At 40.2% G+C, this 21,195-nt stretch overlaps 1 protein-coding gene and 2 long non-coding RNA genes across 4 annotated transcripts; 1 reads left to right on the top strand and 2 right to left on the bottom strand.

Moving 5' to 3' along the window:
- Positions 1–2,830: 2,830 nt before the first annotated feature.
- LOC147755726 (uncharacterized) lies at positions 2,831–8,081 on the bottom strand. Its single transcript, XR_015325845.1, has 3 exons — positions 7,954–8,081; positions 4,251–4,340; positions 2,831–3,570 (listed from the first exon to the last, which is right to left on the bottom strand). It is a non-coding gene; the product is annotated as an uncharacterized LOC147755726 (long non-coding RNA).
- Positions 8,082–8,247: 166 nt separating this feature from the next.
- Positions 8,248–20,632, top strand: LOC111249848 (uncharacterized). Of its 2 annotated transcripts, XM_022804250.2 has the most exons (8): positions 8,248–9,648; positions 12,490–12,734; positions 13,120–13,200; positions 15,267–15,560; positions 16,124–16,378; positions 16,652–16,783; positions 19,198–19,354; positions 19,915–20,632. In XM_022804250.2, the coding sequence occupies exons 1-8, from the start codon at positions 9,611–9,613 to the stop codon at positions 20,063–20,065; spliced, it is 1,353 nt and encodes a 450-aa protein (XP_022659985.1). In that variant the 5' UTR covers positions 8,248–9,610; the 3' UTR covers positions 20,066–20,632. The 2 variants fall into 2 exon arrangements, with proteins under 2 accessions (XP_022659985.1, XP_022659989.1); XM_022804254.2 differs by lacking the exon at positions 13,120–13,200.
- On the bottom strand, positions 19,878–20,750 carry LOC147755725 (uncharacterized). Its single transcript, XR_015325847.1, has 2 exons — positions 20,625–20,750; positions 19,878–20,140 (listed from the first exon to the last, which is right to left on the bottom strand). It is a non-coding gene; the product is annotated as an uncharacterized LOC147755725 (long non-coding RNA).
- Between the last annotated feature and the right edge of the window lie 445 nt (positions 20,751–21,195).

Genomic DNA, 21,195 nt, shown 5'->3' with positions numbered 1-21,195 from the left:
TGAATGGAAAGACACGAATATCATAATGATTTGACAATATAGAAAAATACGTTATACATATATGTGTCAAAGGGTAAAAGATATGTGTGCATTCAATGGATGTCATGTAGAACCCACAATCACTGATGGGCCTGTGGATTTTTTTATATATATCATGTCTCTTGTCGTATTGACATGCTTGTAAAAGATTCTATTTAGATTTAGAGTGACTGTTTAGATTTTGACGTTATGCACCTATAATTATGACCGTATTTTACGTTTTAGATCTCCTAGGTACGATGTATAATTCACTTTATTACAAGCGTCAATAGAAATTTAATTTCATCTTTATAAGTGCTTTCTACTTAACTGTTTGTGTTAGGGGCATCGATTTCATCTCTTCAATCGAACAGTACCGTTAGATGCATAGTTGATAAGCCAAACTCTCAACATCCTTGATGTCACAGTTAACCCATTTATATTTGAGCTCCCATAGACACTTCAATAGGTTAGAAGTAAGAGAAGTTCAAAGTCATACATTTAACTGTCACCAATCTGGATCAATAATGAACAGACCACACTTCGCCGCCGCTTCACCCCGCCCACTAAACCAAACGCATTCAGGAAATCCACTTAAGTCCCTCACTTTTGTACGCACGAGTGCTGTGCAAATTGGAGAAAGAATCTTGGCTAGTAATGTTTTAAATATTTCAAAATACAGAAAAAAAAACATCAGCTGACTTTCCTTCACTGCTCATTTATTACCACTTTCGTTGACACGCTTCGCAACTGTCGTGGCTAAAAATACGGAGGGACAATGACGACAAAACGATACCGGGCGTTTTCCGGGTTGCAGATCAGTATCACTATGCCATTACTGGTTGGGGGTTGTCTGCGGTGCTGAACTGCTAAAAGTGGGTTTCAGATGTAAATCGCGTTAAAACGCACCCTGTCTTCGCTTTGATTTGAGCCGAGCGTGCGCCGCCTTGCTTCCGCGGGACTCCTCGACCATTATAACCTAACCCTTTCCATCGAAACAGGTAGGGTTGCTACTCCGCTTGGCAAAAAGTTAATCTTCTTCGGTAAAGTTCCACGCGGTATAGATTTACATTTATTTCGCACACGCACTCCTGCTTATTGCCTCTATCGTTTGCTCTTTGCCAGAGGATGCTCGCGTACCTTAACGACAGGCTACAACAGCGTAGAAGGAGCTAGGCTGAACACTGACGGCAGCGTGGAGGGCTCGTATAGTGAATCAATTAGAGGTTTAGCATCCTCGGTGGTTGAGTCGTTTAGAGCGGTATGCTCAAAAGTAACACCGGTACAGTTCGTAAAAACGTAAATATTCAGTAGAACCAACCAGCAAGCTGTCGAGATACTTGTTGTCGTTTCATAGTAATAGCTATAGCACTTCGTTAATGTTACCGGTCGACCCTTGCATGCGATTCGTCTACGAAGTTGTGGAGCATCCCGTCAACGCTCCTGTTTGCTAACGGAGAGAAACGGGTTTTTATCCTGTAGTTGAGAAGCATGTGCTCTTTAGATCTTATTTGATCGGAAGTAGAAATGCCGCCAGGTTCGACAGGTCGGTTTGTCGATCTCAGGCTGTGAACAAGATACGCAGGGATACGGAAAGCGAAAGCGAGGTATTTCAATGAGCGTTCGTGAGAACTGTCGCTGTCAACTATATACAAAAAAGGTGAGAGATGAGTGTTTTCATTGCTGATTTTCTTTGCCACTTCTGCTGTGTTTCTGCTCTTTAGCTCCTCTATATTCAGCGTTTTTGCCCCATTCTGTCATTGTTGCCCTTCACATGGATTCGTAACCAGGCTTAGTCGACAAGCCGCAGTGAAGCCCGCAAAGCACAGCTACGAAATTTCCCGGTACTAGCTGTTGCTGGGAGAGGGCGGGAAAAGAGGATCCAAATAATCGACTACCATGGTCGCGGTTGCGGCCCTTGCAACAAGCAGCTAACAAGTATAAAAGTGCAGAAAGCCATGTGAAGATCCATCTGTATGATGGTAACTACTTAATTGATGAGTTGCTTTAGCGAGTATGTTACACGGCAAAAGGGTTTCGGTATGATGATGATACCCGTTTTTTCTTTTGTGCTTGCCCTTAGCAAGTCTTGGTGACGTTGCTCCCTAGTTTTACATCCTATTGCCAACAATTTATGGGTCGAAATTGGAAGGAGCATTGCTGAAACTTGCATGGATGGCCTAGAATTGAGAAAAATATAATGAAACTGTTTTTTTAGAAGGAAGAGATAATGCAAAAGCTTTCGCTTTTCGGCTAATCCTTGAACTTGACTGCCTTACGGTTTTCAGCTTTGGGATCACTTGGACATCATCACAAAAGATGTTAGCTATATGCGTCTAGCTTCGTAGCCACGCGACCTTTACATACGTCTCTCCGAGTAAATCATTTTTAGGGTGCGCATGTCGGATCCATGCACTCAAGCTGGTCCGCACTGTAGTTAGTAGAATGAGCGAAACACAAGATCAACTTGGTCGTCAGTCTTTATTAATAGTGACTAATATTATGCTGTCTACACTTTTACAAAGAATACAAAATAGTGCCATTGTTGGAAGATCTCAGGGAAGTTTAGTTTAGCTTTAGACTAAACTTCCGGGCAAAAATGCTTTTATTAAAAAAAAAAACAAATTGATATTAGTCGAAGGCATATGCTTGTAATGAGATAAATGTCATGCAAATGCCCCTTTTGTTTTCATATTACATATGCTTTTGAGCCGCAAATTTCCCTGGAAAGGTAACGAAATGTCTACAATGAACGAAACGTAAAAAGGAATACATTTATTACTAAATTAAGTACAACAGCAAAAATCCACATCTTTATGGCCTTGGACCTCTTTATTTGTTTGGAAATGGACAAGCCGACATGGTACGGGCAAAACCTTTTTTCGAAGTTTGCGGTAAACGCCTTTTCGAAATTAATTTTTCAGCCCCATCCCAAATGATGACTACAAATATTATAAACTATTGTTTTGTTTGGCGCCTGGTCCTCAGTAGATAGGGCACTCTGTTTGAGCCCCGTTTTTAACGAAAAAATCTTTGTACTGCATCGTTCGCGACGAGATAACGCAACGATTGTATCGTAACGAGAAAATGATGTTTTGAGAAGCGCTAGGCACTTACTGTTTTTACCATTATTTGTTAACAGACGTTCTATTTTCATTAACTGTAATTAGAAATGAGCTATTTTACGTTATGCTCACTTTTCCGCATTCATCTATAGCAGCTGGTTTGCAATTTTGTACAGGGACGAACTTGTCATAGAATAACTTGTTTTCCATCTCTGGGAAACCGAAAGCACAGGGACACACAAGTCTAAATTCTAACCTACAGACCCAGAACTAGTCACTATGAGGCTATCACCACACGTGCTCATCTCTGCTTCGGACTACACAAAAGTAAAGGGCCATTGCAAATACAGACGGGGATTCTAACAACCCTACGAGTAGCGGCAAAATTTGTTTAAATCGAGTGTTTTTTTGTGGACTTGAGCTGTGCGTAGCAAAATCCGCCGACGTGGGGCAGCCCCGCCTCTTCGGGTCGATCCCTTGGCTCCACCTACAACGGGACGTTGTGAGAGAAGCTAAAGAGTTTTCTTGATGGGTTGAATATGGGCCATTTCGTTAATTATTTTCTCTTTAAGTCGCAAATACAGGAGAGTTAGAACATGAAATGCAACGTTGGTTGGTGTGTTTCGAATTCCGTCGTCGACAATTAATAAAGATAATATTATTTCCTCAAACACATTTTTTTTAATGTGTTTGAGGTACTCTTCTTTATTTCTGTTACACATTTGTCTCAGCTTTCTCGATTTTTTTTTTGCATAATGGCTTCTCGGAGTATAATAAAATGTAGTTGCCCAGAAATCGTTTTTTAAGGTATGGGAAGTTCAGTAGTCATACGGACTTCAACTGAGAGAATAAGTGAATTGTAGTCAACTTCAGTCTTTTTTTTTACTCAATCTAGAAAGTAAATAAGATATGTCGATAAGGTCTGGCGTTATCACCAAGCAACCAGACTGCACGCTTTTGAATTCCGTGACCACGGATCATGAGTCTCTCGAGGAATTCGAAATAACGGGCTGCGTTGATTTTTTTTATTTTTGGCGAATACCTCGTTTCGTAGCAGATGCCCGCGATGTTCATTACAAGAATTACCATCACCTTATACCCGAAGTTACTCTCTATTGTTAAACTCGATTTCTTGCTAGACTGCCATTTTATAAGCTGGTTCCTTACCGATCAGCAGTAGAGAGTAAGCCACGTTTCGTCCATGACCACCGTATGTGAAAGCGGCTTTTTTGCTGATTAAACTTCCGCCAATTGCGTCTGAAATGAATCACATGCTTCTTCAATTGGCCTGGAGTTAATTCACAGGGGAATTACTTTTTTACTCAGTGTGCGCATTTTCATTATTTGCGTTACAATTCTATAACACGATGCATATAAAATACCAGTATTGGCTGACAGAGTCCTTAGACTCCAAACCCAGCCTTCGTGAAAATTCTGTTCGGTTACGGATATGTGTTCGTGTCCTTTGGGTCCCGACATCTAGTTCTCCTTGCCGGTCCTTAACACTGAATTTTCTATTCTTAAAACGTTTGTACCAGTCACGTACTGTGCTTAACTTAAGGCCTTTTTGTCTAATGGATTCATCAATCTTTCATAAATTTCTACACAGAATACAAGGAATGAGAAACAAGAGCTTGACTAGTGAGCGTTGATATTCGAGACTAAGAGATTTTGCCTTTTTTACTGATTTGTCATGGAGTAAACTCTACCGGTTTTCATTTACAAGTTTTTAGGATATGGTGTATTTACTTCTAAATTTCGCTTGCTAACGTAATTCAAACATTATTCAATTTCAGAGTCCGTCGGGCTCGTTCGTAACAGGCTTAGCCTATCTAAGAAGTGCTGTATTTGAACGATCATTAAGTGTATGAGTCCTGTTTTAGGTAGAAGCGATGACTTTTACGTACGGAGAAAGACTTGTGGACGATTTTTCTAGACTAAACAAGCACATCGAAGTAATATTAGCGCAGTCCCGACTCTTGGAGGCGAAAGGATAACCTGCATCGTATCTTTTTTTTGCTTTCATTTTAAGCGTCGTTATATGTCAGTGTATTTAATCTTATATCAAAAAAAAGTCGTTTATTGGAAAAAAAATAGCTAGACATTTAGATTCGTCTATCTTTTTTTGGATAGAAGTGATGCGAAAGAAAACTATTGGTATTGTCAAATAAGCAATTATTGGTCTATCAGTTTAGATTAGCAGCAGCTTTTTAACTTCGCACCTGAGCGTTATGAAATAGGGTGGGGAAAGCTTACGATAGGATTACGCAAACTGTATGACAATTCAGATTGGTTTCTAGGTGCATGATATTGATTCTTAAGGATTAGTTATGGTTTAGTAAACAGTGGTAATATGCCATTCTAGGTTTTCTCAGAGTAAATAAAATTCCAAAAAAAACTCCAACATTATTCGCAAAAATATTGTCCCGAGCCCAAAAACTTATTACTTTTAAACTTAAAATTACAGAATTTTGGTATGTATTAGATGTACTCCCCTTTATTTTTTATACATTAAAGCCAGCGTTCTCAAGGTTTCTAATAGGTTGTATATGGCGACGTGTTAGTACAAATTGACCCTGCGATACGCTGTGACACTCATTGCCCTCCTCAAAACAATCATTGGATTCAAATTTGGAGATCACAACTGTGAAGCTATCACTGGATTCTTTTTTGCTCAATTTAGGTCGTCATTAAAGTGATGCAATAAATCGTGTTTTTGCTCAATTAGGTACTCTGTGTGCACCAGACATCCATAAGGATTTCCTCATTTATAAAGCATCATTGACCCTCTTTTCTTCAATACGCCAATATCGCGTTATATAAATTCCCTGATGTCCGTAACAACCGTCAACATTAGCTTACGCCCGAATTTATTAGGCATAATGACCGAAATCGCTTCTCTCATATACGACGCCTTTCGTATGTTTAGTCATTTTTTGGCGTACCACGAGTTTTTCCCGGCAATTATTGCGCGAATGTTTCTCACCAAACGTGTTATTTCTCGTCCTTAACCCAGTTCATGAAAAACCCATCTTAAATTTTTTTATTCTCAATATTCTCGTTATACTTCCATTACACATGTTGCGGAACATAATACTGAATCGACAGAGAGTATACCGTTTATATACTCTTTTGTTCACTAGCTTCCGTAAGCACGGAAATTAGTTTTTCCATTTGCGATCCTGAGAGGTAGCCGTCTCCTCTGTTGTCTTTGCTTTCATGCTTGAAATAACTACACCAGTGGCGCTTCTAGCGCTAGTACTTCGCTAGAAGCTTTCTTTCATACTGCTTTCACCTGTCTTCGATGGATTCCACCATTACCCTTACCATAAAGGAACACTAACTCAAATATCGGCCGCTGACTTCTAACAATAAAAAATATCTTTGCCTTTTAACTCGTTATTTTTAGTCAGCCAGCTTATTGTAATGGTCAACCAAAAACGTAGTGCAAATTTCTACAAGATTTCGTCTGCTGATGGCGCGTAGATTCAAAGTCATTAAATTTTTCGACCTGCTAAATAGCGTCGGACAAGGCTATAATTTTTCTTCCCATATTGCTGTTTGAGGTGCAGCAGGTATCACCGATCGTTTCGTTTGATAGCTGGAAATCATATAATGATAGTCCAATGTAAAAGTATTTTCAAGCGACTGTTGTGCACGAAAGTGTGGGGATGCAAAGAAAAATATGGTGGACAAATACTTAAACAATAGAACTAGCGAACACGCTAAATGGCAGAAAAGCATGACGAAGCACTGGAAATGGAAAATGGTTATAGGGTTATGAACGTTTTGTGATGACGAACAGAATTGGGGTTGTTGTGAATATCACTACGTTTCTATTCGGAACATTTCGGAGCTACAGATCTAGTCGGACAGCAATTTTTATATAAATGAAATATTAAATATAAAGTGTAGATTTAGCATGTTACGGCTAGGCGAAGTATGCGGACAAAGAAATGTATTAGATATATATACAACATTCGGCAAGGGAACTTGTTTTGTACTTTGATAGAGTTTTTGATTATCTTGTCAGTGAACTGTTTCTAAAAACATTAAGATTTTAATACCAAACAGAAACAGGTGTTTCGAAATAAATTTAGAGATTTCTTTGACCGTCAGGCAAAGCCTGTACTTGAAGCGTTGCACCGAATAGGCGACAATTGAAAAACTGCTTGCGACGCATTGCCGAAGTGGTCACAACGCTCAGAAATTCAACAATACAAAGACTTTCGTTCCATCTTCTTTTTTATTTTACAACGGCTAGCGCGTTTCGGCAATCCTATATACATGCATCTAACAATGGCAAGAAGAAGAACTATCGAAAATTTTACCATAAACCATTTTCCGTACATCTTAATGATTTCAATAATTCCTAATTCTAAGAGGCCATAATCATAATGGTACCCGCAGCAGAGGTGCGAGCTAACGCCAATACATAATGTGAATCTATTTTCCCTTAATCTTTTTTCCGTTTTATATAAAACACTAATAAAACAGGTATTCTTAGCAAGTCCTTTAATATAGGTGAATAAAAATAAAACAAGTGAATCTACTGAATGAAAGCCTTCTACGTGAGATACATCGCACTCAAGTGACGTGCCGGTCAATTACAATACTCCTTTCTTAGGATCGATGAAAAATAACATAGTCTGCGGCATATACGTTTACATAATAACAGTTAGTATCGCAAAAAAATTATTCTAGTTATTGGCTTAGTGTACTTTAAATCTCCATTATTTTTTACAAAAATATTAGTTTGTATATAAAATCTATTTCATCTCAGATTTATCTTTCACTTGATAAGCAACACATAGGAAACGTAATAATCAGTCTTCTTTTACTATTGCCAAGTCATCAACATTCAACTAACCTGTTTGCGCTTTGTCATCGAGTATCTAGTAGCTGTACCGAAGCAGTTAGGGCGGATTAGCGGTTTGCAGCGGGACCCAGATCCCGGGTTTGCTAGCGGGAGTAAGGGGCGATCGTACTGGGTGCTCGTGAGACCGACGAGGTGGCGCTACTATCGCTAACCCGGTAGTCCAGTGATGGCGAATAGTACGACCGCTCGAAGTCCTTACGCAAAAGGCTCCGCCCCTTACGGGCCGGCGAGTCCCGCCTCGAAGGCGTTTTCCCGCAAAGCTAGAGTATTGCCCGTGAGCGACAGGTGATTAGATAACCCACGGCCACCGCCAGAACAGGAAGGGGTCTTCGTGTTTATCTATCAACTATCCATAGGATCCAACACTGACGACTGCCGGACATCAACACGCTAAACGAGAGCCAACCGGGAGATCAACAGGCCTTATCAGCACAGGAACCCTATCATTATCAAAAAAACACTTTTACCTATACTCGGTTATGCAGCTCTCCACCCATTCGGACTTACTAAGTGAAAATTCGGTGTATTTCTCCTGCGTGTACCAACACTGGTAATTATTCCTTTTATGAAATACTGTTACGGGGCGAAACGCAATTCAGGACGACAGCGCCTCAAACAGGACAACAGCTGCCGTTACTGGGAGCCGCATCATTCAACTGCGCTGAAGGGTACCATCCGAAGGCTTCGCTGATTAAACAGTAATTGTGCCTGGTATAACGTCGGGCCGACGCTGGTGATAAGCCTTTTATGTAAGAAAAACAAAGGAAATCTAGTCACGATCGACATAGCGTAAGAAAAAGGTCGGAAGAATATGCAAGTCGCCGCACAAAGACTTTCTGACCCGCAGAATTCGATTTTCGGATAGATCAACCAGACTGGATTCATTCAAGCATGTAGTAGGTCATCCTTGTTAGTTCGGCTTTCTCAACAAAGCTGGTCAGTGAGCGCTGCTGTAGACCAGTCATCACAATAGCTGTAGCTGAAGAAAACGCTCCTCTTTGAAAGTTCTTTACCCCACGTATCGACGTAAATCAATCTTCAACAGTGTCCAAGAACAAATTAAAAACCAGTCTCTTTCCTGTTTATCTGTCAAGCACAGTCGTGGCCTAATACCTGCTATTCTGTATGCAACAGGTCAATAGATATAACTGTAAAAAGTGCGTCCAGAAACTGTGTCAACTGCCTGTTTACTTTAGATTCGGATAAGAGACTTCAGATCCCTCCGTATCCGACACGAGCAGAGATAACGTTAAGCTCCTTGAGGAGGCCTGTACTTTCTCTATTGTAGTTACCCTGGACCGCAAGATATACCGACGTTACCGAAGATTATACAGACATTTGTGGTTTTCCTTAAAAAGGACTTTCGAATATTCATAGGAGGGTTCCTCCAGGATAAACGCCACCATACGATTTCTGAGTACCTCCAAACTATCAGTGATTGTGGAGCCTTCGCAGATTTCAAGCTGCCCTCCGCACGGCGTGTACGACTATTATGGGTTAGTCGGCGTAGTTTCGGGGACACCTGTTTTGCAGGGAGGACCCCCCCCACCTAGGCTCAGAAGCGCAAAGCGTCAGCGTCGCCCTCACCGATCCGTTGGCTAACCCTGGGCAAATTGCTTCGCAACAGGCAACTGGCGCTAGACAATCGATGAATTGCAGCCCCGCTCAATCTTCGGGGCTGACGAGGTATGTAATTGCTTCAGCTGTAGCAGTTCTTTTTTGTCTACTTCGCAACGTTGCCAACGGTGATAGTGAGGTCGATTCCCATTTCAAATACTGCTAGCCAATGATTGCTGTTAGAAAGGCCAATATCATTTCACTGTTACCACTAATCGCGAGTAGAAGACTGAGAAAGTAAACTATTCGAAGATAAAACAGGGTCCAGTAATTTACCGTCAACTGATTAAACTCTGTCAGCTAACGTATGAAGAGAATTTTTTTTATCATATACTTCGAGTCATGACGCAAGTTACCCTATAACGGTCGAAGTTGTTAGAAAGTTCATTGTCCAATTTAAACAGTGATTTATTTAGCCTTCGGTACGCGCAGCAAGTTATAACTAAAGCAAATGAAACAAAACAATTAGTACATTGATATAAGCCGACATCTTGAACTCAATCTAAAGAAGAAAAATAAGTGCATCACGTATCCATAATTTTATGCGACCAAACGTTGATTTAGTAACCATTAGTAAGTTATGCTAATAACTGTAATACGGTTATTATGTCGGCAGGTGAAAGTTTTTATTTAGTTTTTTTTTTATTTAGTATTTAGGGGAAAAATTGAGTTAGTCGTAGACACAATACGATGACTACGGTCCTGTTGTAAGTTCCACTAATATGTAGCTATAACAGGATATTTTGTATAATCTATGAATTGTAGATAACAAATCGAATGGGCATTTGAGCTAGGCAACGTGTTAGAACGTTGAAAGACAACCGACAATGTTTGTGCGGGAAGTGCCCAGAAGCCTGTGCATGAAACATTTCATTTTACAGATTCTGTTGTACAGTTTTGTCCATACAGAAGCGAATTCTATATTTTAGAAAATATATATTGGGTTGCCAATGAAGCATAAATTGTCTCAAATACAAAAACTCGAGCGATAATCGTTTGGATCTTGCCACAGATTGTGGAGCTCCTTTTTCTTCATTTGCGTATTATTGATAAACTTTTTGTGACCAGTTATCGGTCGCTTTGGCAATGGCTCGCTTTAACAATTTCGTTGCGTTTCGGCAGATTCATAGATGCATTAAGATCGATTTAATTTTTTTGCGTCAATTCCTATGACGTCCAAACATCGGGCAGGCGCGTGTTACACTCTGGGAAATATGTGACCTTAAAGCCATCTGCTAGACAAGCGGTCAATGATTCTTCAACAATCCAACATGTATGTGCATATATACATAGTTCTTGGCATCAAGCTGATGGCATTATCTTCGCAAGAGCATGATTAGCTAGATATATGATAATTTTTTAAAGTTTATACTTCTTTACATCGCAACAATGGCGACGAAGTTTCTACTTTGAAAACAGTACACCTCTACAAGGGCTAAGGTTGGCATACGTTTTTATTTTTCACGGTCGATTTCATTTCAGAATATATTAGTCCTAAATACTTATCTGCAACATTCTTTAACACGTTTTTCCGCTGTCTACTTTATTTAGAGATTTGTAGGTACACAGAACTTGCTCTTTTGCCAATTAACGGAGGCGCGACATAGATGGCTGCGAAACACACTTGGTATATTGGCGACGGGCAATGCTAGTATTAATTACACTAGCGTAAATTTTTGGATATGCTTGGATTCAGACTACTGTTACATTACTTTTGTCACTGTCGCTAGGGTGGTGAATCAAGAAACATTTAATTTGCAAATGTTGAACTAACTTCAAAATCTCAAAAGTAATCAGAAGCACAAAGAGTATAAAGAGAGCCACAAGTACGCGTACAACCGTGACGGAGAGATATAGATCCGCTTCATCTATCCCAGAACAGATTATGAAGTTCTTCATCGTGGGCGTTTAAATCATCTTACTTTTACAGGTCCTTTCAGTTCAAGTCCACCTCGTTAGTCTCTCTGTTTATAGCCCAGATTCTAGCGATACATCATCTATCATTCTGCATGTTTATTAGATGTCATAGATCATGTGAATCCAATGAGTCCAACAAGAAATTAGTATCCTGTCTCTTGTACAACATAATCCATTTCGTTTTTTATCAACTTTAGTCTTCTTCCTGCGTCTGCACAGCATATATATATATATATAGAACACATGTGTGTTAAACGACTCCTTTAAACTCTCAAGGAACGCCTGCTTCGTCCTGTACATGTCATACACACGTATAAGGTGCTCGAAGAGCAATTGCTAGCCTTTTTGCGATAAGGCCTCGTTGTCTCGATCAGCCTTTTGCCCGGCATTTATTAATTTCCCTTGTTCGACGACTAGAATCGGGCTCTTTGCTGCTAGAATATTACGTAGAAAAACAGATACGTTCTGCTTTCCAAAACACTGCAATACAATACGAAAGCCCTCGTCTGTTGTTAGCTAAGAGGGAGGAGCCGTTATTATATGTGGTAAAATATGAAACATATTGTTAGCAGTGTTTCGACCAAACGTATCGCTATGTAGCTACGACATGACAAAAGAACATGTAATTTTTTTTATATTTGAACTGGTTTTCTTTGCTGAAATAACCCCAACGGCGTATTCAAGGGACCGTATTAATTGCACGGATATTTCTCAATAACGACTAAACGTGATAAAGAGTATAGCACTACGAATTGGGAAACATAATCAACGCTTGTTAACATAACAAACGCAATCTGTATAATCAATGCTGGCCGTATGCGTGATAACGATATCGAAGTAGGTAACGTGTTTTCCTGCTAACTGTGGACATCAAATCTGGGCGTAGCTTGGTTCGGGCTGGCAGGACCCAATCGGCTCCAGTAGTGCCTAACAGCTAACGTGCACGATATTGGGTACGAAAAACATCTAATATTAGCAGCATGCATGTTTCAGTCGGAGCGGTACAGGTTTGTATGACGACATGAGCAGTGGCTCTTCTAGACAGAATACGCCAACACCATCTGCATCAACGTCGACTTCAGGCGCAGCTGGGGGTCATGGATCCCTCGTCATCATCGGGTCAGCGGCCAACAATACTCACGGAGGGACTCCTCTTTCGTCTCACTATCAAAACTCGCAGACAGCTGGAGGCGGATTTCGGAGGATCATCGAACATCCGATTCATACCTCTGAACCAAGTAAAGCATCTTCATTCATTGATACGAATAACATCATCTTGTTTTATTGCTACAGGTAACCACTATCATGTAGGATGGAGCAAAAGCCTCTCGATAAATCATCTAACAGATACATATAATGTATACATACAATATAAATGTATACTAAGTGTGTGCGTGTGTGTGTATATACTGTGTACACGGAAAATGAGTGATCAAATAACTTTTTCTAACTGTCAGAAGACTTGCCGACCATGTATATGAGCTCTATACATTTTAGCTTGCTTGCTAATTATTTGAGGGATAAGTGAAGAATGTTCAAGGAGTTACTCTGTTACGGTGGAAGGTTTTGCGTTTCGGATGGATGTTTCCATTTTGCTGTTTCATTTGAAAATATCTTCTCAAGGTGATTCAGGCGACGAGGAGCGCCGGCGTGGCAGCGCCGTCACATGGACTCCTGTGAAAAGTGTTATCACTTCGAGACTTGGTAGGTTTTTCCTTAGATTTAATAATCATTTCAAGTGAAACTTGGGTAACATCTGTTACGTTCTGTCATGGCACTAAAATCAGATGATGCAATCAGTTTTAATTGCTCTTCGGCAGGTGACGATTTGCCTAAAATCATTAACTACGATTGTCCTGTTCAATCTAACTGTCAACTGTTTGAGCTCCGAGCAGATGCCGTGATGTAAATACATGAAACTAACACCCAACTGTACAGTAGCGTGTTTTTTTCTCATAGTGTAATATTCCATAGGGAGTTAATGACAGCGATGATCATAAAATCATCATTTAAATTGTACAAGATTGCTTTGAGATCAGTAAATGCAGTTAAAGTATTTTCAGCTTCATATACATGCTGGCATAAATTCGAAACGCGAACTCACCTTTCGACCCAGCGTCAGCGAAATAACATAGGGATTAGGTGTTTCATAATAAGAAATGAAAGCGACGTTCGGTTGCTGAGTCGCCTGTAGGCAGCCGTTAGCCGGTTACGCAACGAAATGTGTCGATGTTCCCTGAAACTTTTCAGCAGCTGAAGGTGACTCTGCGTTCGATGTGAGCATGAAGGATCTTCCTCAAAGAACGTCGATCGCTAATCGTGTCTAGCTTGAACTAGCCTTATTTTAGGTTGGCATTGACTCAGTTGGTCGTCATCTGAAGTCTTTTGCCAACGTAGTTCCCTGCACTTGACATGACAAGACAGGGCAACATTCGTGCCCAGGGTTTCAACATATTATTTATTATGAAACACTCAGCACCTTGTCAATTAATATATATATATATATATATATATATATATATATATATATATATATATATATATATATACTTTAATAATGGCGCGCTGCAAACCAGCACAAATGCTATTTATTGGAGCAACATCTCGCCCTTTTATAGCAGTAGCGTTTACTGATACGGGTCGTAGCTGGTAGTAGAGTTTCCTGTAACAACGTCGTACAATTGACCTCATTATTGCTGAGCAGTCGTTGTAGCTTTACCACGTCTGCTCAAGGCATAACTCTTCCATGGCTATTAGGACCATGTTCGCTACTGGACATCTGCACGCACTTTGTCATTCCTTACAACCGTGGAGTTAAGAAATCGTAGTTGCGGCGACGATTTCCTCCACACTCAAAACCCCAGTTTACTAGATTTTGCATCAGTTTCAATGCAACCGATTTTCTTGCAGGTATTTTTATATTTCGTGGAATTTATTCTAAATAATTGATTTCTATGAGACTCCTTGTTGCCGCAAAACCCCTCAGCTAGTTTTTAGTATGAGAGATCCTAGCGCACAGTACATACTGATAATAGGTACTAACAATGAAACAATTTCTGACATCATACAGTTATCGATGCATAAAAAAAGGAAGCTCATATTAATAAATATCTTTTTCCCTTTACCTGTGTCCACATAGATGTATTTTTAATGCAAGCAAATCTAGATTTTTCCCTTTGCCGCCGTCTTTGGTCGTAGTCTTGTAGATGGGCCGTTTTTCATAGCTAGCATCGTACAAAAATTCACATGATCTTCTTGCAAAATGTGTTACTCAAATGCGAGACCATCGGAGAAATTCTAAAATTTTAGTATCATTATATATTTTAAGAGAAGGTCAGCTACTCGACATGACCTTGCACCGCCATTCATCTTGACGTCCGGTAGGAATCCTTGCGACCCTCAGTTGCTGGGAACTTCAATTAAAGCAGCACATAGGTAGTGTTAATTCGAATCTGAGCGTAGACACACATTATAGTTTTTTGCTTAAAGTTCAAACGACAATAAAAAAGAACGCTGTCGAATTTAAGCATAATTCGTTTTCTTCTTGATTCTCTAAGGCTACCCTATCGAATCTCCTACCCGTTCCTTGACGGCCGTTCAATCGTAGTGCTAAACAGTGGTTTGACAATATGTTATAAAAACCAGTTTACAAATAAAAAAACGCTCAGGGACGAAAACATTTTGTGCTAGGACAGTTTAATGGTATAGATCAAAGCGGGCTTAATGTAACGATAGCACTTATTTTGTTTGTATGCTTACCAATCGCACAGTAGCAGAACGGTCGCGGACAACCGCCATCTCCGCAGTGTCGAGTGCTGGTGACGAATTGAATTTGCCGCTCTCGTCGTCAGACAAACGGGATACGACCAGCAGCAGCAGCGTAAGTAACGAGTTCCCCAGCCCAATTAGCTATATGGCAATCCTTCACCAACATACAGCCTGCAGTGGGTCTGGAGGTGGCAGTGAGCACCATAACAATCAGGGAACGGCCATGCCTCATAACGAAGCTATTCACCTACCCCAGCAGCACCATGCCAATGCTATCAGTGCTGCAAGTCACAACGGTAAGACGCTCATTCGGATATTCTAATAAAAAGTAGATACACGCATGTCGTTATAATCTAGTAATTTCAATTGTATGGCCTCCGTTCCGTCATGTAGGGCCAATGCGTTTGTCTAATTAACGTAAACACATATGAAGTGGCGTAAGTTCAAAATTTGGCATGATAAACATACGCTTTGTGATGAAACAACACTTGTGACGCAATGTTTAAGTCAGGTCTTCCCGCACGTCAAAGTAGCACATTTTTTAGGTTTGATCATACGACGTTTATTAAACTCGGTGTCCTTTCCTCTTGGTAAATATATTCTATATACAAAAATGCACAGTCTACCTAAAGATTGCTAAACGAAGTGGATTTATTTGAATGTGACCTAATTTATACGCATATGACATACTCAATAAATTACTTACTTCACACATATCGAAGTATCGTGAGCAATGAGGCATAAGCTAGCAGCAGGTTTTGACGATTTCGGTCAGAAGACTTCAACATATTCTTTCATATAGACATGTCGAGCTCAACCTAGATTTCTATCTCGTTTGCTGATGTTGCGCATGTCGCAGGCCATTTGACCTGGGAACGCAACCTAAGTGATATCAAGCTGGAGTACATGGACCTAGACGATTTCCTCCAGGAAGGTGGAAGCCGATGTATTCGACAGCCACAGCTAGCAGGAGGGGCACATTTACAACAACAGCGCCAACAGCAACAGCTCGTAGCGTATGGACAGCAGCGGCAAAGCAATGACGATCTAGGGGGCACGGCATCGCACCGATCGTCACTGCAGCGAGCACGCTGTGAGCAGAATATGTACTCAGGTCGGGTCCTAATTCACAGTCGATTTACAAAAATAAAATTTGTTTGATTTCAACAAACTTTCTGTTTTGGCATGCGCCGCTCATAAGGGAGATTCGATTATCCAAAGACAGTACTTGAATAAGAAACAAAACGAATCTGTTAATATTGTTAGCAAAAGGGTATATATATGAACATGGCTTTAAGGGGCCTTTTCTCAGCATTGATGAGCAGTTTGAACAGCGGATAGTCATTGACAGGGGTTATATTTTCTAACACTAAACGATATTTTTCAGGATACAGTAACATTCAGTCACTAGCGGAACAATTTGTCAAAGAAGTAAAACCAGCTCCGGAAGGTGCCGCATCTCTTGTGAACGTTGAGTGTACTTTTACTCGAAACGATCTGGCTCTCGCTACGATACCCGGTAACCTTAGTTCCAATGTACCTACTTTTGTAGTTTACTGGATAATTTTACGCCAACTTAAGTGCACCTTTACATTAATCACAAATTGCTATTGTTGATCGAGAAGAATTGATTGATTGAGATCGTTCAGTGAAACTGCGCAGCAAGGGTCACAAACCACAAGCTAGTTCTGGTTCGAATCCGTAGGGACATATTAAAGCCGATATTATTATTGAACTTGTGGGTTGTTAACAAAGATAGTTAGTAAGAATCCAATAAAAGCTCACAATAATCATCGTGGGTCGCCGGCTTGACTTAATCAATTATGACCATGAATTGACTTTGCCTTTACACAAGCAGCAAATATAGCACATATCATAATATATTCTTGATATCTACGATATTATATTAATAAGAATGTGAGCGATATTTATGCGATAAGCGCATCTAATCACAACACGATTACATTAGTTTGTCAATGCTGGCATGTCGCGCTGCATTTTGGTTTTTCTAGATTTATCTATATCTTCCAAAGTCTGTTTACGCCACAAAAAAAAAAACAAAAATATACCCCAACAAGGTACCAACGTTAATCGGTCTTATATAAAGGTCTACCATAGAGACCCTTTCCATGGACGCAAAGAGTGATAAAATCAAATACATTGGGAAAAATCGCTCTCTTTTTTTGTAAAAAAGAGCAGCTCCAGGCACACGTTCCTATTAGACTGAGCCTCAACGCCTTCTTAAGAGCATCGCGCGTCCGGATCAAAAAACCTTAGTAAACTGGACTCGAAACAAGTTCTGAAACGTGTTTATAAGGTTTTTTCAGTGCCAAACTTGACCGACGTTAAAATTTATACACAAAATTCGTCGACATCCTGAAATCTATGGTTTGTCCAACCCACCCCAGGAAGCATTCTCATCTACGGAAACCTAACGTTAGGAGATCCCACCGTACAGCGCAATGTAGGACGAACTGGTAACGTGCGGGCGCGACAGGCTGAGCCAGGGGTTCTCCGTCCTCTATATTCACAAAAAAGTACAAAATCAGGGGGAAGTATTCGATAAGAACGGTATCCTACTTAGGGTTATCAAGTGAATCTCAAGCAGCCCAGTCTTCCTCGCAGTATTTGTGAACTTCAAAGTTCCCTTCGACTTCGCCTCAAACTTCGTCTTAAACGTCCTCGAAGTTCTGGTGAATGTGCTACATTTAATAGCAACGATAGTTCTGTATACTAGGGCCATAGTAATGACGGGCATCGGACCTGCAGTTTCGCCCCGGGTGATAACTTGGGCCTTTTCATTTTCTTAGTCCTATTCAAAGATCTACTCAAAAAACAGGTCCAGAAATGTGACGGAAGTTCTCCTCTGTGAACACGATTCAGTTATTTACGGGAGCAGTAGGGTTACTGTATCTTTATTTCTTGTACAGCAGGGCCCTTGCCAGGTTACATTGTGCCGTTTGGGAACTGCGATTAGCATCAACCTATCTAAAGTTGCAATCAGGCGGGACAGCAGAATTGCGACTCGTGACACGCTACATCTCTCGAGCCAACCACTAACATATGTCCACCGATTTTTTGTGTAGGGTTGCTGATCTCGTATAGCAATCAAAGCTTCTGCCAGCATGTTAGTAAAAGATGCAAAAAGGCTTCGATAGCCTAGTATTTCACCCCATCGGTTGTCTCTCGACACCTCTTTGCGACTTTATATATTAGAGTTGTGCCAGTTGCCGCTTACGACGCGAGCTTGGTGTGGGAAGCTTTCACACTGGAGGACCTTGAACATTTGAAGTAAACAAAGGGCTCGTTCCTCGTAGAAGGCCTCGAAGAAACCAGTTTTGTCTACTTTCTGGTAGCGATGTCACTGTCCGCCGAGGATTTCTGTCGCCGTTTCAGACTATCGGTAGCTCCAGTACTCCAAGAAAGCTTTATAAAATGGGATAAAAATTTGCGAAGGTCAATCCCCAATTCTAGCAAACGGCGATCATCATGGACGAAACCCGGAGAGGACGAGACGGGTTTAACAGACACGCAGTAACGCGCTATGCACTGCACGACATTCATTATCTCTTATGCAGGGTACAAAAATTTCATAAATTTGATCAATATGGTCGGTGTATTAAATGTAGCCACGCTCGTAATATGTGTCATGCTTCTGACTGCCCACAAGTTCCACCGCTGGGCAGCTTAGCGCAGTAACTAACCGGAAAATGCCAAGTTCGAGTAGCCACCATTTGTATGGTATGAAATAACATATAAAACTTGATATGTTTAGTATGCCAAGTTGTTATAAATTTGTATACCAAACACTTGAAATATATTTCAAATGGTTGGTAAATGTTACCCAACAAAACTAAATAAATAAGACTAATAATAAAAAAGTATATATATATATATATATATATTCATTCATTGTTAATGACATTTTGGCAGGGCAAGAAGATTTCGATCCTTCTAATCACTCGTTTTCCGAAGATGAACTCAAACCACAGCCGATAATTAAGAAATCTCGAAAACAATTTGTGCCTCCGGAACACAAGGACGAGAAGTATTGGGCTAGGAGACAAAAAAATAACATTGCTGCTAAAAGGTCTGAATTATAGCTTTTCTTAGAACCATTCAGTGCTACCTTACCAATTATTAGATATCCACTTCGACAACCTATTCATTTACAATCGAAATGCTCTTTATTTGATACGGAAACAAAGAAAAAGGGCCTAGTGCTCGGATGATTGTCGCGTGGGCTACACGATGACGTACCATGCGAAGACTCCACAGAGACCTTGTTAATCTTTCTTTTAGTTGTACGCTTAATGCGCTTCAAGTGACTATGGAATACCTCATTCAGCTGCATGTTATTTCTTTATCTACTTAGCATGTTCAGATCATTTTTGCACGGTACCGCCATGACATCATTAGAAAACGTTTAATCGCAAACAATCTCACATCTGAAAGCAACATGTATGATAATCCAATATGGCTAAAAGTTCAATTGTTTCGTATTGCCTTTTAAGTTGACACCTCTAGGCATACAAGAAATGAAAATTAGTAACACAGATGGCTAACATTGGAGGTATAAAGAAAATATCAAACTAACCAAAGACACTCATCTCTTCTAAACAAATACTCGTTCTTTGATTAAAATTACAGATCTCGTGAAGTTCGACGCGTTAAAGAAAACCAAATTGTCCTACGCGCATCATTCCTTGAAAAGGAAAACCTCGCCCTTCGTGAAGAAGTACGCAAGCTCCTCCAAGAGAATGAAATTTTGTTGCAGCGGCTTCACAAGTACGAGAATTAATGAAATCTGTTGATCACTGAACGATTCCGGAATGGGTTTGCCGCCACGATTCGATCAGCCGATCCTGCAATACCACTGAACAAGAAAACAGAATAATCGCTCAATAATTACGTAGCTTTCTATTTTCAACAAAGTTTATATTAGGTTTACGCACATTACAAACAGCAACAAAGCGTTTGTTGTTTGTACAGGCTTACTTTAGTTGACGATTTTCATGTTAATGGTCACTACGGTAATTCTCACGCCCTAAGATCCAATTCAGTACAGATTCTCAATTGTGAACTAATGTTCATTGAGAAATGTCGTTAACGGCATGACGAATCGACCAAAGCACTGCCACAATGTTGATTTGTGACGTTGTCGTGATGAAAAGACCACCACTTCAAAAACTAGCTCAGATGACTCAAGATAGGATTCGTGCTTGCTAACGAGGTATTTAAGCGCAATCGAATGATCCTGGTGATATCAAAACGTCTAGCCATATATAAAGAGCCATTATCAGTATTTCAATAGTTACTTTCACGCTTTAATATTTGCTGCATAGATGGCTTTGACATACATTTCTCGTCAGAGCTACGCGGGCACAGGTTTCCAGACGAATGTCAGTTGAATGTTCCGAATAGCGAGCTCGGCTTGGCGTAAACGCTGCACGCCAATACAGTTTTTGTACGATCAGACAATTGGCCTGCATTAATCTTTGCCTAAGTCCTGAGGCTTTCGCTGTGTTAAGTCTCTTTTAATCTTTTAGTGCTGTACGCATTGCACACTAGATGTCTAGCTGGTAATTTATATTTTCATGACATTTTTTCTTTCAGTTTGGCCGTTTTCTAGAATTTACGTGATGATGTAACAATTGTGCAAGCACGTAAAAGTATGTAACAAGTTAAAGAAATTCATATAACGCAAGCGATTTCGGTTTTTAATCGTAGTGAAGTGGTCGCAGATGCATTTAGTACGTCGATGGCGTGCTGATTTTTAGACAGAAGTGCTTTTACTGCGTTGCGATGCTGGAATTTAATTAGAAACGACCCAATTCCTAATTAGATTTTATGAAATAACGCAAAATTAGTTATTGTATTGCGCACGTGTGAACATAATGAATGCGTTTTAACGGCTATGTTTGCTGTATA

Source organism: Varroa destructor, unplaced genomic scaffold (genome assembly GCF_002443255.2).
Source record: "Varroa destructor unplaced genomic scaffold, Vdes_3.0 BEIS01000004.1, whole genome shotgun sequence".
In the NCBI taxonomy this organism is placed as follows: domain Eukaryota; kingdom Metazoa; phylum Arthropoda; class Arachnida; order Mesostigmata; family Varroidae; genus Varroa; species Varroa destructor.
This window is presented reverse-complemented; position numbering and strand designations above follow the sequence as displayed.